Genomic DNA, 16804 nt, shown 5'->3' on the forward strand with positions numbered 1-16804 from the left:
GCCATGTAGAATACGTAGGCTCCAGTTGCTGCTGAATAACCAATGAATGAAGAGAGGCGTGTCTAGTGAGGAGGGCGGGGAGCTTTCACAGATTTAAGATATGTGTTTCTGCCTGAAGTGGAACAGTCCCATGTAGGAATCATGGACTTCAGTCTGTTACTGTTACTGATGGTATGGACAATCCCAAGTGCAGCCCTGCCTCTGTAGTCGTCCTCCCACAGTCATGGCAAAGAGAAGCCTTCAGATTTTCCTAACAGGTTAATAAAATCATTAAAAAGGAAGATGGGGCTTTTGCAGTCGAAAAATGGTAAGATTTTTTTTTTGAGTAACATTTACCTGAGATATAGCTGAGTGTAGGCTAATTATATCATCTATAGTGTAAAGTCAGACTTTGTTATATCTTGCCTCACACATCTTTTCTCTTCTTTTTAGCATGTAAACGCAGGGAAAGTCCAGAAGGTAAGCTGTGTGAGTTTCAACATTCTTTCAGAGTTTATTGTGGATATTTTTTGTGTTGTTGAACAATTTTTTTGGGACGTTTCTGTAATTTTAGGTGGCACTTTGGCAACGGGCTTTCTGCTGCTGCAGGGAGAATCGATGCATCCCAACGATTCAGATATGATCCAAAACAAGCAGGTAAGAGTCACACACGGCCATTCACATTCAGGACTCCCCTTAACAGCATCCGGTTCTTATTTACGCATTGTGAAGAAGATAAAGGCCAAAAAAATGACTAGCATATTAAATCTTTCTCTCTCACATGCAAACCGACTATATGCTATATAAAAAATTGATGGGATAATACTCCTTAGGAAAGTTCCTAGGGAGTATTATAGTGAAATGGAACCTATGTGTAATCATTTCTATGATCCTCAAAAGTTCTTCAGACTGATTTGTTTGCCATAAATAACTGTGTAACTTCAGTACACTAGTTTTTGCCCATATAAGTGCTTTCTTGCATGTATACAAAATACCAGGCAGCAAGCACTTGTTTCAAATACAGTGCTTATTGCTTTTATCACCAAACTTTGGGTGCATTTGTGATTTTTTTTTAAAGCTGAATTTTCAGCAATTTATGGAGACCCTAAAATCCCAAAAGGTGATTTATTTTTTATTTATTATTTATTTATTTTTAAATATCATGCGAGCAAGTTATTATCTTATGTGCACAAGATAATAACTTGGGCATAGAAGGGGAAAAAAATCACCTTTATTATTATATTATAATATGATAATTATTATATTATCTTATTTATTAGAAGATAATTATCTTGTGTGATTAAGATTATAACTTGTGAGTACAAGGTAAAGAAAAATATCACCTTTTGGGACTTCAGGGGCTTCGCGGCAATTTCAAAATTTACAGTTTCTTTTTTCGGTAAATGCTATGATTTGGTTGCTTTAAGTACATTATATTGGACACGCTATATGATTTAGTACTTCTTCAGCATTGATATTCAACTGTTTTGCACCCTTTTCTGTTGTTTAACCTATTGTCAGCTTTTCATGATCGAATATATTCTAGCATTCTGCTCTTCTGCCACAGTGGATTTTTCAACTGGACACGCTTTGTAAAGCTTAGTCCATTTTCACCAATGGATAAGACACTTTTCCAAGTAGTTTTAACTCTAAACCTAAATTAATTACACCCAGAAACCAACTCTGTGCAGATGGAATAAGCTCTTTAATGGTGTTTGGGAAGGGTGCTCTTTCCTGTCTCTCCTTTCCTCTCATTTTCTCAATTGAGCCTGGAACCTTCATCACAGTGTGAAATGCATGTGGCTGGCAGCCAGAAGAGCAGGGCCCTTCAATGCAGCTCCACTGCACATCTGGTACTGGTTTTGAAAACAGAGAGGGGCTGTCCTGGGAAAATCGGGGGAAGTGGTTGGAGGAGGAAGAAGGAGGTGTAGTAAGTGGGAGGAGTGGCATGATAAAGGCTTGTGGGAGACCACTTATGAAATGGAGATGACTGAACTTGGGGAGTTGGGATGAGTGGCCTGGGGTTCGTGAGGATTCCTCATGCCCCAGCTCAATCAAGTCAATTTATTTGTATAGCGCTTTTAACAATAGACATTATTGAAAAGCAGCTTTAAAGAAAAATAAATATTTTAAACATAGGAACGAATACATTTATCACTAATAAATTTATCCCTAATGGGCAAGCCTGTAGTGGCAAGGAAAAACTCCCTGAGACGACATGAGGAAGGAACCTTGAGAGGAATCAGACTCTAAAGGGAACCCATCCTCATTTCAGTGATAACAGATAGCATGATTGTAAATAACTCACTTGTCATATGGTTAAAAAGTGCAACTGTGTAAACAGGAAATTCATTATAGTTTTAACATGAAGTCTATTTTGTTGAAGTTATCAACTGTTCATTGACGGAGACTTGAGTGCAGAACTGTTCATGACAACAGCAGTCCTAAAGTTATCATGGCGATTGTTGTCCTAAGCTCAGTCTCAGTCTATGAAATACCTGTTTCTGCCCTAAAATGTTATAGAATAGATAATTATGACTGAGGTATCTGACCAGGGCTAGTCCAAGAACTACAGTGCAAAATATCATACTGGCAGTATTTTTCTGCATTAATTTTGTGAATCACACAGGACATATGAAATCTTTTGAATTTGTTTGTACAATTTATTCATCAAAAGTAATGTGCGGGCCAGTTTTAACAGAGCTGGGGTTTTCAGAAGAACATTATTGACTACTTTTCTTTCAGTTGAAAGACTGCTTTCTTTCTTTCTTTTTCTTAGTGTGTAAATGCAGAACGTACAGATAGAATTAATCAAATTTGTTACATTATGGCTCTGATTTATATGCACTTTACTGTCATTAAATTTGTCATAAAACAAATTGGCAAGTGATTAGCTGGTAATAGTAATATTAATACTCCCAATTTCTGAGCATACTGTGTAGTTTCACAAAAAATATTAGTTTATTGGATTTCATGTCTTCTGGAGATGGGATTAGCATAGATGATCTGTGCGAATCTCTGGGTCTAATTATAACATTTCCTTTTTATGTGAATCATAAAGCTGGGGACACTTGAAAGGGCCAGACTCACTGTGCTCAAAGCATCCAGTGTTTTCTTGTAGAAGCCTGGAAGAAACCCCTCTTTCACCCTTTTTCCGCTCCCAGACGCACTTCAAAGGCCAGGGGGAGGGGCGCGTGTGCCATGGCCACTGAGCCGTGACTGTCTTGGGGGAATAAGCTTGGAGTTGTCCATAACTTTTTACTCAAATGGTTCAAAATATAAGCAGTCAATTTGGACGTGTAGCACATGATTTCTGTAGAACTAGAACCATTCAACCTACTATATTTTTCTCAAATTGTTTCCTTGCAGTAAAGCAAGTGCTAATACAGTTTGTTAGGAATTTGGTCAAATTGTTTGTGTAGTTAAGCTAATGTCCTTCCAGTTTCCTTAACTATTCTTTAAATATTTACCTGTTGGGCTTTTGCTCAATAAAAGAAAAAAAAAACCCCAATCTTTAGAAATTACTTCACAACATAGCAGTAAGAGCATAGCTGTATAGCTAGATACAGTGTTTGTATTATAAACAAAGCGGTTGTTTTTTTCCTTTTATTAAAGGGAAATGAGATATACTGGTTTATGGATTAGTGTCGATGTCCATATTCTTGACATCCTAGCAATGCTCTGAAGTCTCCCATCAACACTTCTGTAAAGTAATGTGAGTCATGCTGAAGTACTGATACTCACCAAACAGAATAACAAAGGCTCCATTCACTACAAAACCTGTTTGCTTTGACAGACTTGAAGAATCCTGGCATTAAAGACAATGGCATGGATTCTATTTACTGTGTAGTGAACTACAGAATATTTAATACCAATGTCTATATTGTTTACAATTCAAAGCCGAATCAAGTAATCCATTATTTTTCTGTAAGCAGTGACAGAGGAAAAGACACTGTAGTGTGATCTTCAATGCACTGTTGTTTATCTGACGTGTTTATCCATTTGCTTGTCTGAACACAGCAAGTGAAGCATGGTTCAGGTTTGCACGACAGTTTAGGGCACAAAATCAGTCAGGTTTAAACTCCACATCAGTGGAGACAGTATATCAGGACGTTTTAGCGTACCATAGCCCCTGACCGTATCCTAACCTGCTTTGGCTGAGTGATGATGCAATGACTGTGTTTTTTTTTCCTCCTCTCCCTCATCGTGTAATAAGGCTTTAGTCCAGGTGTTTGGTGACAGGAAGTGAACTGAAACAAAGCAGACCACTGTTCCCAGCACTGTGAGTGGGTTCAGAGAGTGGTGTGTGTGTGTGGGTGGGTGGTGGAGAGGAATCAGGGTTGGTGGGGGTGGCTGGTCTCGCGACACCCAGTGTAGGGCAGGAAAAGGCCCCCCTCATGTTGGTAACATGAGCACACATGAAAGGCCTACAGCAGGCCGAGCGTGGTAGTGGCTTGGCTGTGATGATGGGAGAAATCACTGGCAGAAAGGCCACTCACTCACTGCACTCGTCTGCAAAGAGCTTTGTTCTCCTGCACTAGGCCACAATTTAGACCTGTGCAACGGCAGTATAGGTTTTATGGTCATCCATTGTCCTTGCTCTTTGCTACCAGTCTGCATTATATTATCCTCACTGAGATGTAGCAATTCACTGTTTGTTTGAAGTTTAATTTGATGCAGGTCACTCATGTGTATGACAGATGTTTCCACAGGTTCTTGCCTCTTTTCATGGAAAGTGCAGTTGTGTTTGCAAAACATATGCCATGCATGTATTGCCCTTAAATGAGAGCATTCTGGGTGGTAATATTTACTTGGAATATAAGTGACTTAATGAGTTTGGTTTTATTGTACAGGCTGATGTAATGTCTGCCAGGAATGGTATAGCATTTAACATGCAGTTGTTTTCTGTAGAAGCCCTAGTTTTATTATTCTCTTTAACGCCGTATTGCATATGTTACAAAATTAATTAGTACTATTAGCATGAAGATCTGGATTGATTGTTGATCTGTTCTTTTTGATCAAACAATAGAGTGTATATTTGCTTTTACCACAGTGCCACTGAATGTATGATCCTGAGCATTATGTTTCCGAAAAGCACAAAATTTAGGAAATCTTAACTGGGTGTTCAGTGTGAGAGTGTTCAATGTGATGCTCACTCTACCATTTAACAGTTGTTAAATGGTAGATCTCTGTACTGCGATGTGTTTGGGAAACTCAACCCTTGATTGGTTGATTGTTGATTAATTCTCTATAATGGCAGCTCTGACTGTAGTTCCAGCTTTAAGGTTTATATTAAGGTGCTCATTCTAATATGTTATTTGTTTTTCAGTACAACTTACACAGGAATTTGTATGGACATGCTCATAAGTGGATTTAAAACGTATGTAATTGTGGATGTGGTAAAGTTTTTGCATTTTCGCAATTTAGTATTACTTTGTAATAGTCACCGTTAAAGCCAGTCTTTCGAGTCTTCTGATGTGGGAAAGTCTTCAGGACAGAGGGCTTTATGTTTTTGTAAGATGACAAAATGCATTTTTTATCTTATTAACTTTCAAGAGAGAGGAAAAGTTTAGTCGGTGGTGGAATCAATGTTTGTTTATAGCTGCTGTTTCATTCATATTCCAGAACATGAAATGTAACTATAAATGGAAATATAATGTATGATGTGTAAGTTTTCAATAAATAAACAATAGTTAGCATTGGCAAATTTTTGTAGTATAAGAGCAACAAGATACTTCAGGACATACTGATATTGGAAAATAATCAACTTCCTGGTGGTAACATAATTACACCACCCTGTTGTTTATGTACAATCTATGGGCATCTATAATAATTCCTGTGGATCGGCGTCTTTCTTACTGGCAAAAAATACAAATGCATCCATAGTATGTATGTAAACATTAATGTAACTGATATTTACAAATTGAATGCTACATTTTAAAGGAATGGAAAAGCCTGGATATTTATGTCACTTTATCACTAATCACTAAGTTATCACTAAGTTTTTAATCTATCACCGGAATTAGAGGATGTCTCATATTTTAGAAATTACACTTGCTTTAATCAACAGAAACCTATAGATTAGAAACACTTGTATACAGCATCCCTCCGAAGAATCGCCACCTTAACGTGGTGGAGGAGTTTGGGTGTCCCGGTGATCCTCGGAGCTGGATTGTCTGGGGCATTAGCCCCTGGTAGGGACTCCCAAGGCAACATTGGTTCCAGGGGAGGGGCCAGACTAAGAGCGATTCAAGACTCTAATGAAACGCCAAAAAAGGAGCTACAGCACCTTGCCTGGGAGCGGGAAACCAGGGCCTCCTCCTGGAGCCAGACCTGGGAGGGGAGCTTGCCCGTGAGCGTCTGGTGGCTGGGCCTTGGCCTGTGGGGCCCGGCCGGGTGCAACCCAAAGAAATGGAGCCGCTACCATGTCGGCTCACCATGCACAAGGACAGGCACTGGGGTTGGGTGCAGTGTGAGCTGGGTGGCAGGCAAAGGTGGGAGCTTGGGCATGCTGATCCTTGGCAGTGCAGACTAGTGATTGGGACATGGAATGTCAACTTTCTGGCTGGGAAGGAACCGGAGCTGGTGTGGGAGGCAGAGCGGTACCAACTAGATATAGTTGGGCTCGCCTCCATGCATAGCACCGGTTCTGGAACCAAACTCCTGGAGAGGGGGTGGACTCTCTCCTTTTCTGGTGTTGCCCAGGGTGAGAGGTGCCTGACAGGTGTGGGGATACTCATGAGCCCCCAGCTGAGTGCTGCTGTGTTGGAGTTCTCCCCGGAGAACGAGAGGGTTGCCTCTATGCGACTGCAAGTTGCTAAGAGGAAAACTGTGACTGTTGTTTGTGCTTATGCACCAAACAGCAGTGCAGAGTATTCGGCCTTCTTGGAGTCACTGGGTGGTGTCCTGGAAGGGGTGCCAACTGAGGACTCCATAGTTCTCCTCGGGGACTTCAACACTCACATGGGCAATTGATGGAGAAACCTGGAGTGGGTGATTGGGAGGAATGGCCTGCCTGATCTAAACCTGCGTGCTGTTTTGTTGTTGGACTTCTGTGCTTGTCATGGATTGGCCATAACAAACACCATGTTCGAGCATAAGGTGGTGCATAAGTGTACCTGGTAGTTTGCACCTCCGGCCAAAGATCAATGATCGACTTTGTGGTCGTATCATCAGGTCTGCAGCCATATGTCTTGGACACTTGGGTGAAGATAGGAGCAAAGCTGTCAACTGATCACCACCTGGTGGTGAGTTGGATCAGATGGCAGGGGAAGCTGCCAGACAGACCTGGCAAACCCAAGCGTGTAGTGAGGGTGAACTGGGAATGTCTGGTGGAGTCCTCTGTTCATGAGGTCTTCAATTCCCACCTCCAGAAAAGCTTTTCATGCATCCTGGAGGAGGTTGGAGACATGGAATCCGAATGGACCATGTTCAAAGCCTCCATTGTAGAGGTGGCTGGTAGGAGCTGTGGCTGAAAACTGTGGCTGAAAGGTGCCTATCTTGGTGCTAACCTAAGAACCCGCAGGTGGACACCGGCGGTGGAGGAAGCTGTTAAGCTGAAGAAAGAGGCCTTTTGGGCTTGGTTGGCCCAGGGGTTCCTTGAGGCAGCAGGTAGGTACCGGGAGGTCAGAAGGGCTACAGCTTCAGCAGTTGCTGAAGCAAAAACCTGGGTGTGGGAGGAGTTTGGAGAGGCCATGGAGAAGGACTTTCAGTTGGCCTCAGGGAAGTTCTGGCAAACTGTTTGGTGACTCAGGAAAGGGAAGTAGGGCTTGCCCCAGGCTGTGTGCAGCCAGGGAGGAGAACTGCTGACCCGACCTGGGGATATTGCTGGGCAGTGGAAGGAGCACTTTGAGCAACTCCTGAACCCATCCTACACGTCCTCCATGGAGGAAGTGGAATCTGAGGACTCAGAGGAAACTTCACCCATATCTCTGACAGAGGTCACTGAGGCAGTCAAGAAGCTCCTCAGTGGCAAGGTGCCACTGAGGTGCCTGAGATGCTGAAGGCTCTGGACATTGTTGGGCTGTCTTGGCTGACATGCCTCTTCAGTGTTGCATGGAGGTTGGGTACAGTGCCTTTGGAGTGGAAGACTGGGGTGCTGGTTCCTATTTTCAAAAAGGGGGACCAGAGAGTGTACTCCAATTATAGGGGTATCACACTGCTCAGCCTCCCTGGGAAAGTTTATTCCAGGGTGCTGGAAAGGAGACTCTGACTGATTGTTGAACCTCAGATTCAGGAGGAGCAATGCAGATTCCATCCTGGCTGTGGAACAGTGGACCAGCTCTTTACCCTGGCAGGGTTGTTGGGGGATTCATGGGAGTATGACCAGCCAGTCTACATGTGTTTTGTAGATTTGGAAAAGGCTTATGACTGTGTTCCCCAGGGGCTCTTGTGGGGGGCACTGCGGGAGTATGGGGTATTGGGGCCGTTGCTATAAGCCATCCGGTCCTTGTACTACCAAAGTGTGAGCTGTGTCTGAATTCTCGGCACAAAGTCAAACACGTTTCCAGTGGGCGTTGGACTCCACCAAGGCTGCCCCTTGTCACGATCCTGTTTGTGATATTCATAAATGGGATCTCAAGGCGCAGCCGGGGTGAGGAGGGTGTCTGGTTTGGGAACCTCAGAATCGCATCTCTGCTTTTTGCAGATGATGTGGTTCTGTTGGCTTCTTCAGAGTGTGACCTTCAGCAAGCACTGGGATGGTTTGCAGCCAAGAGTGAAGCAGCTGGGATGAGAGTCAGCACCTCCAAGTATCAGGCCATGGTTCTCTGCCGGAAAACGGTGGAGTGCTCCCTCCGGGTTGGGAGTGAGTTGCTGCGCCAAGTGAAGGAGTTCAAGTATCTCAGGGTCTTGCTCACGAGTAATGGTAAAATGGAGCATGAGATGGACAGGCGGCGTCAGCGGTAATGCAGGCATGGTACTGATCCATCGTGGTGAAGAGGGAGCTGAGCCGGAAAGCAAAGCTCTCGATTTACCAGTCAATCTACCTTCCAACTCTCACCTATGGTCATGAGCTTTGGGTAGTGACTGAAAGGATGAGATCACAGATACAAATGGCTGAAATGAGCTTTCTCTGTAGGGTGTCTGGGCTCACCCTTAGAGATAGGGTGAGGAGCTCAGACATCCAGAGGGACCTCAGAATAGAGCCGCTGCTCTTTCATGTCGAAAGGAATGAAGTGGTTTGGGCATCTGATTAGGATGCCTCCTGGGCGCCTTCCTTTGGAGGTTTTCTGGGTACATCCAACTAGGAGGAGACCTCAGGGTAGACCCAGAACACACTGGAGAGATTATATATCTCATCTGGCCTGGGAGCACCTTGGGATCCCCCAGGAGGCACTGAAAAGCATTGCTGGGCAGAGGGACGCCTGGAATACTCTGCTTAGCATCCTGCCACTGCGACCAGACTTCAGATAAGTGGAAGAAAATGGATGGATGGATGGATTGTATACAGCAATGATGTGTACTGTAGTAGAGAGCTGTCAGTGAAAAAGTGTGGGTTGAATGTAAACTAAATACTTCTTACAAAAGTAATGGCAGATTTTTTTACTGACTATTCCCATATTACAAATAATGCTATAATTTTTAGTCAGATTCTGATGTTCTTCTATTTAAAAAAAACTGATGTCAGTAAAATTAATATTTCTCATTTCAGAAATCTTACTCATGTGCCATTGTATAGTGACTTGAGATTATTTATTTACAGTCATTTAATCAACTGCTGAACAATCACCAGTCAGTTTAGAAGAATGATACAGATCTTTTTTCTGTTTTCCAGTGATAACCAAATCTACTTACAGAAAGATAATGAAATAATAATCTGGTTTATTATAAACTGGTTTAATATAAAACTGATGGTGTAAAGTCCACAAATTCCACCAAAATCACACAAACCAACACAAAAATACCCATTTTCCCCTAAACATTGCTTATGTTATGACTGCTTTCATACCTTTTATTTCGTGCACATGAAGGCAGCAACAAATATTTGCAGCTTCATCGCTGGATCACACAGTATGGCCTTTCTGTTCCGTAGTTTGTAAGTAAGATCTTTAGACCACCCTGTTTTGTGTTGTATAACTCTGGTTTGAGGCCAGAGAGTCAGCTTTCATATCTGAGGTGACCTGCGGGGATTTGAATCATCTTTTGCATCTTTGAGGGACACATGAAACAAATTACGACAAAGAGATTAGTTAAGATGGCAAGCTGTTTTGCACTGTAGGCTGTTTTACTTCCTCCTGCTAACATCAACAGTGCAAAGAGTCTGGAAACAATTGTGCTTGAGACCACAGGAGTGCAAAGAATGAAGTTAACTTTTTTCTTCACTTCATAGAGATTACATTAGGGGGTTGATTGTAAACTAAGACAGACAAAGTGCAGCAAGGTTGTGCGCATACTTTACATGTCCCAAGCAAAGACTAGGAAGACAGATAGATTTTTATCACTTAAAAATTAAATAAATAAACAAATAAAAAAATACAGCTTCATTGTAGTGTCTTGTGTTATACAAGAGGCAAAAAGTTATGGAAGATATGTGTATGTGTCTAGAAGGATTGCGTTTCAGAAAAAAAATGTATGTTTTCACAGCATTTTTTAAAATAGACATAAAATTGGAGCCCATATGAAAGAGCTGTCTTAAGCGTTGAGCCTCTCACATTGATATACAACAACTTTACAGATGTGCTGGATTCTCCAGTCCTCTCATCTGTTCGGGTCCCTGCCAGAGAGGCAGACAGACCAGCCAAACATGGTTATTTTCTCACTGTTTCTCCCACTCCTTCTGTCTTTTCTGTGCAGGATGTGTGTGGTGCAGAGCTCAGGGATGACCACTTCTTGGATCATGACTGCCCTCTGGAGGGTAAGTTTAGAAACCTGATGGGAGTGTTTTGGAGACCCTCTGTGTTACTGCAAGTTGTAAATCCATTATTTTAGTACTGGCAATGGTGTGGTTCCAGCTATGCTGTTTGAATCATTTGGACATAGAATATATGCTATTCAGTCAACTGAGCATTTTTGGCCTTGTTTTTATTTGCAGTGATCTTGCCACCAGAGAGAGCAGCTGAATGCCAAAGTTATAATGTTTCATCAGAAAATGGAGATCACCCGAAGAGGCATGCAAAAAATGATGTGAGTGAACGCCCTGAAAGGATTAGAAATGATTGACGTTACGACAGTCAAAATGAGAACTTTCTTTTACAGGATATGGAGTGTAACGTGCCTGTTGTGGATGAAAATCAGCAAGAGTGGGTGTTTACTTTGTATGACTTTGACAACAGTGGCAAAGTAACCAAAGAGGTAATGGCTATATTATTAACCTGTATGACTTTGAAAAATCCCCCCAAACAAACAGCACAGTGTCTCAAAGTTTGTGTGTGTTGTTTGATGCTGTAGGATATGTCCAGCTTGATGCATACCATCTATGAGGTAGTGGAAGCATCGGTCAAACAGTCTGCACTCTGTGACAGCAAAACACTGCGTGTCAAACTGACTGTAACACCTTTAATATCCAGTAGCAACAGAAGAGGTGAGTCTTTCCTCATGTTAATTTAGAACAGATTTTTCATTTTTAATGTGATTGAACAAAGTATTGATCAGGTACAACTTTAATCCCCTGTTAGAGCTAGATATTGGCCTTCCACAGAACAAGCAGGACCACCTGGACGAAAACCACCCGATTCACATCAGGTCAGCTCATTATTTAAAGTGTGAGTTCCAGCTTGAAGAATATGTGTTAAAAGACTTTTTGAAATGGGACTAAGTTGCCCATAGGTGTGAATGTGTGTGCATAGTGCTCTGCAGTACACTGGCATCCCATCCAGAGTGTGTTCCTGCCTCAGTATCACTGTTCTCAGGATAGGCTCCAGATCCACTGCCACCACCTTCAGCTGTTACTAAAGATATACAGTACATATACAGTATATACAGTACAAGTCAAAAGTTTGGCTACACCTTCTAATTCAATGGTTTTTCTTTATTTTTATTAATTAAAAGGCACTTCATGTCTTAATGATGCATGTCGTTTCTCTTTCCTTAGTTGAGCGGTTCTTGACATAATATGGATTACTACAGTATAATACAGAATAGGGCTATTTACTGTATTTTTATTATTTACTGTTTGATCTCAAACATTAAGAAGGCAAGAAATTGCACTAATTAACTTTTGACGAGGCACAACTGTTAACTGAAAAGCATTCCAGGTGACTACCTCCTGAAGCTGGTTAAGATAATGCCAATAGTGTGCAACAGTGTTGTGCAAGTTCACACTTTTTTTGAACTAGTTCAAGTTCAGTTCAAACATGTTAAAAGTGAACTGGTCACGTTCATAGTTCACAGTTTTAATTCTGAACTAGTTCAAAGTTCAGTTCATTTTACTTTTAGGCGGGATATGAAAATAAAGACTAAAATCATATGCTACATTCTAGCTCAAAACTGCTCACATATTATAGATATTATATTCTATCACACAAAATGGAAGTTATTGTACATACTATATATGGAAAAAGGACACTTTGCTTAGTGGTTGTAAATCTTCCACAATGTAGTCAATAATCAGTTTATCTACCTGCTGCTGGGAGACAGTGGTACTCTTGAAGGCTGCAGGCAGTGTGACTTGGATTTTGGGATTTTGGCAGGGGATCTTCTTGCCCTTTCCCTTCTGATCCTCGAGGACTTGCATATATGCTTTGAAATTGGACAGATGCTTCAACTCAATGTGTCGTTTCAAATTTGAGAACGACGTTGTCGATGTTCTTACTTGTTTTTTCAGAGCAGGTGGACAGAGCTTACACAGAAAGGTAAGGTTTTTACCGTCTGAGTCTTTGTGTGAAATTGTGCAAAATTGCTGTAAATAACCATGAGGAGAATCCGTCTCATCTGTGTTCTCCGTGCCGCTACTTGAACTTTCACTGGCCATGTTGCTGTGAGTGTGCGCCGGCTGTGGTGTGCGCTGTCTGCTGCCTGTAGCTAGGGAACGCTGGGTTACGCCTACTCTGCTCTGCTGCATCATGGGTAACGTAGTATGGAGCCAAATCATAGAGCCATCCACTATCTCCGGCTTCACACTACGTTATCCATGATGCATTGCACACACGCGGCACCTCAGGGCAGTGAGTGACAACAACATCAGACTGACAGTGAAGTAGTAGAACGTAAAATATCTTGCAAGTAGACGTGCCACTCGATTCATCAGGTTTCATGTTTCGTTCATCTTCATGTTTGTCGTTCATGTCGCATAATTTGAACGAATTCACGTTCAAGTTCTTTCATTACAAAGTTGTTGCGTTCAGTTCAAAGTTCATGGAAAAACGAGCGTGTTCAGTGAACGCGTTCTTTTGAACGCGTTCATGCACAACACTAGTGTGCAAAACGTCATTACTTTTTACTTTTACTACACTGGCTACTTTGAAGAATCTAAAATATGAAACATTTTGTTTTTTTAAACACTTTTTTTGTTTATAACATAATTCCATATATTATATGGACATGAGTGTTGTAAGTGGGAAACACGGCACTTTTATTTTTCATATTATTCATTTGAAGAATCTAAAATATCAAACATTTTGGGGGTGCTTTAACATTTTTTTTGTTTATTACATAATTCCAGATATGTTCCATATGTTATTTCGTAGTGTTGATGAAGACAGTACTGTTCTACAATGTAGAAAATAGTCAAAATACAGAAAAACCTATATTTGGGTGTCCAAACGACTGGTGTTGTAGCTGCAAAAGGACATGTCCATCTTGTTACAGTGTATTAGATGATATTTTTAGACATACTTTTTAACCCTGCAGAGGACAGAGCACAGATCCTGCTGTCAGCTCTGAGAAGAAACTTTACCGAATCGATGAGAACACAGAACGCAGAAACCACTATTTAGACCTAGCTGGGATTGAAAACTACACCTCCAGATTTGATGCAGGTAGGTTAATAGGACTTAATAAAACATTTCATGTTTGTCTTGAAAGAAGAACTTTTAATTCAAAGAACCTTCAGAAAAACTCAGCACAGTGAAGCAGCACAACCTTTCTAATAGTTTGCGATGATTATTTCAGTCAGCCATGTGACTACACATCAGAATTATGATATCCATTCATTATCTCTAGCTGCTTATCCTGCGCAGGGTCGCGGACAAGCTGGAGCCTATCCCAGCTGACTACGGGCGAAAGGCGGGGTACACCCTGGACAAGTCGCCAGGTTATCGCAGGGCTGACACATAGACACAGACAACCATTCACACTCCCGTTCACACCTACAGTCAATTTAGAGCCACCAGTTAGCCTAACCTGCATGTCTTTGGACTGTGGGGGAAACCGGAGCACCCAGAGGAAACCCACGTGGACACGGGGAGAACATGCAAACTCCGCACAGAAAGGCTTCTGTCGGTCACTGGGCTCAATCCCAGAACCTTCTTGCTGTGAGGTGACAGCACTAACCACTACACCACTGTGCTACCCCAGAATTATGATCAATCAGACTAAACAAAGTGTATGTAATGTCACACACAAAACGTGTGTATATATAGAGCCAGTCAAAAATAAGGACATTTGTGGATGGTTTTTTTTTTTGTGTGTGTGCTATTTTATACATTTTAGATTAAATTACACAAGTTATAAATAAGTTAAAATTATATGTTCTGAATCACATTCTTGGCATTATCTCAGCAGCATAGAGCAGCTCTGGGGAACCCTGAGACTTCTCTGTCGAACCCTACACCAGATTATTTTTCCTCCCAGAAAGGGCTCCTAGCAGTAGGGTGGCGCAGTGGTTAACACTGTTGCCTCACAGCAAGAAGGTTCTGAGTTTGAACCTAACTGCTCCCCAGGCTACTCAGGGTATGTTGTATGTCGCTCTGGATAAGAGCGTCTGCTAAATGCCTGTAATGTAATGTAATGTAATGTTCTCCCCGTGTCTGTTTTGGTTTCCTCTGGGTGCTCTGGTTTCCCCTACAGTTCAAAGACATGCAGATTAGGTAAAAATACCCAACCACTGCGGTTGTAGAGTGCATACTTAGTGCCAGTCTCAAGCCTGGATAGATTGGGGAGGGTTGCATCAGGAAGGGCATCCGGTATAAAACCTATGCCAGATCAAATGTGGTACAGAGCCGCTGCGGCGACCTCTCATGGAAGCAGCCGAAAGAAAAAGAAAGGGCTCCTAGCAGAAACATTTTAGGAAGGTAAGAAACCCTAGTTGTTGGGGATCCCTATTTTAGAAATATGATGATGTCTTTAGAAGCAAATTTCAAACATAAAAGCCTTTAGATCTTTTGAAATCTTGAATTCATTACATTGTCATTTGACTGCATTAAATACACTAATTACTTTTAGTAGCTAGCATAGCATTTTATGTATGTATGTATGTATGTATGTATGTATGTATGTATGTATGTATGTATGTATTCAAACAGCTATTCCAAAACATTTAGGAGAAGCTTTACAGATTGTCTCCTAATTGGTGATTGTTAATATGTATCTGATTTCAGACCACACACTCCAGTCACCCTATGAGGAGCAGTGTAAGGACAGCCCCGCACATGGCACCCGCTCTGTTCATCATCGATGGCCTCAGATTGATCGTGACGGTCTGTGGAAGTCCGGTGGCGGTCACCTCCCTTTTCTCAGGTCTCTGCGGAGCCGCAGCAAATCAAACAGGCTTCACGGGCATCACCCAGTTAGCTGGTGCTGTCCTCCTGCTCCACAGCAGCAGCCTCTGCACTATAGTCACAATAAACGTGTTCATGCTAGGCCTCGTGATGCCACATCAGCTTCTGTGCCTCATCCAGGGCTAGACTTGGAGCTGCAGCCTGGAACAGGCATTTCTTCTGGTGGGTTCATGCCCATGGCTCAGAGGCATGAGCACCATCACCTCCATGAGCATCACCACCACCATCACCACCACCACCATTACTATTCCTCCTGACTGCAGCCTCTCACAAAGAGAGACAGACTGAGAATGCACTTTTTTTTCTTCATAAATCACATCCAGGATCATGGAAAGGGACACTATTTCTTCATATTTGAAAGAAAAAAATTTGTCAACTGTCTAAGAAAGGGGAAAAAAACAAACTAACAACTATACAATATTGGGTGCTATGTGTAGTAATGCATTATTTGCTTTTTTCCATTATCTACTATTAATAAATATGTATTTTATTAACTTTCTTTATAAAGTTCAATAAAATAAGTTCCAATACATTCTGATTAAACCCCCCCCCCCCCCCCCCCCCCACCTTCTCCCTGTAAATAGAATTGTGCAGAGTTCTGTATTGGCATAGAATGTAATACATTAATGTATATTTCCTTCTGAAAAGTAGCTGATATGGCTGTTGTTTCAGAGGTCAACTCACTTTTCTAAGCCCAGAAGACTGATCGGAAATCTCTCGATTTTCTATAGAAATAACCACTCTTTTTTTATACAACCTGTATTTCTAATGTATGTTGAAATTGTTCCATATGTGTGCATTAAAATATATAACAATCAATGATTCAATAATCTTTTAACATTCATATAAATTGCGGGAAATAATTTCATAAATTGGAATTTTTTTTTTAAGAATTAGACCATCCAGGCTAGGGCGAGTGTATATTTTAGCATATAATCTGATTTTTATACACAATGGCTGATAAACTATGATGTAATATACAGTATGAAAATTATATGATAGTTGTGTAACACTTTTTAAATTAGGAAGGATGTGAAAATGATATAAACACAAGCACAGGGAATGAAATGGTATCAATACAATGTATAATTGACAATGTTATACATGAATTGCTCCTTAAATTGGTTTACAGAGCAGATTATATTATTACATGTATAGTTATTGAAAAT

The 16804-nt window shown here is 41.4% G+C and overlaps 1 protein-coding gene across 1 annotated transcript; it reads left to right on the forward strand.

The window, feature by feature from the left end:
• The first annotated feature begins 123 nt into the window (after positions 1–123).
• Positions 124–16454, forward strand: LOC132900698 (protein naked cuticle homolog 2-like). Its single transcript, XM_060942954.1, has 10 exons — positions 124–307; positions 433–459; positions 554–636; positions 10774–10834; positions 11012–11103; positions 11176–11271; positions 11368–11500; positions 11595–11661; positions 13768–13895; positions 15456–16454. Exons 1-10 carry the CDS (start codon positions 283–285, stop codon positions 15890–15892), a joined length of 1149 nt encoding a protein of 382 aa, XP_060798937.1. The 5' UTR covers positions 124–282; the 3' UTR covers positions 15893–16454.
• Positions 16455–16804: the final 350 nt, after the last annotated feature.

The sequence above is a fragment of the Neoarius graeffei genome, chromosome 16 (assembly GCF_027579695.1).
Source record: "Neoarius graeffei isolate fNeoGra1 chromosome 16, fNeoGra1.pri, whole genome shotgun sequence".
In the NCBI taxonomy this organism is placed as follows: domain Eukaryota; kingdom Metazoa; phylum Chordata; class Actinopteri; order Siluriformes; family Ariidae; genus Neoarius; species Neoarius graeffei.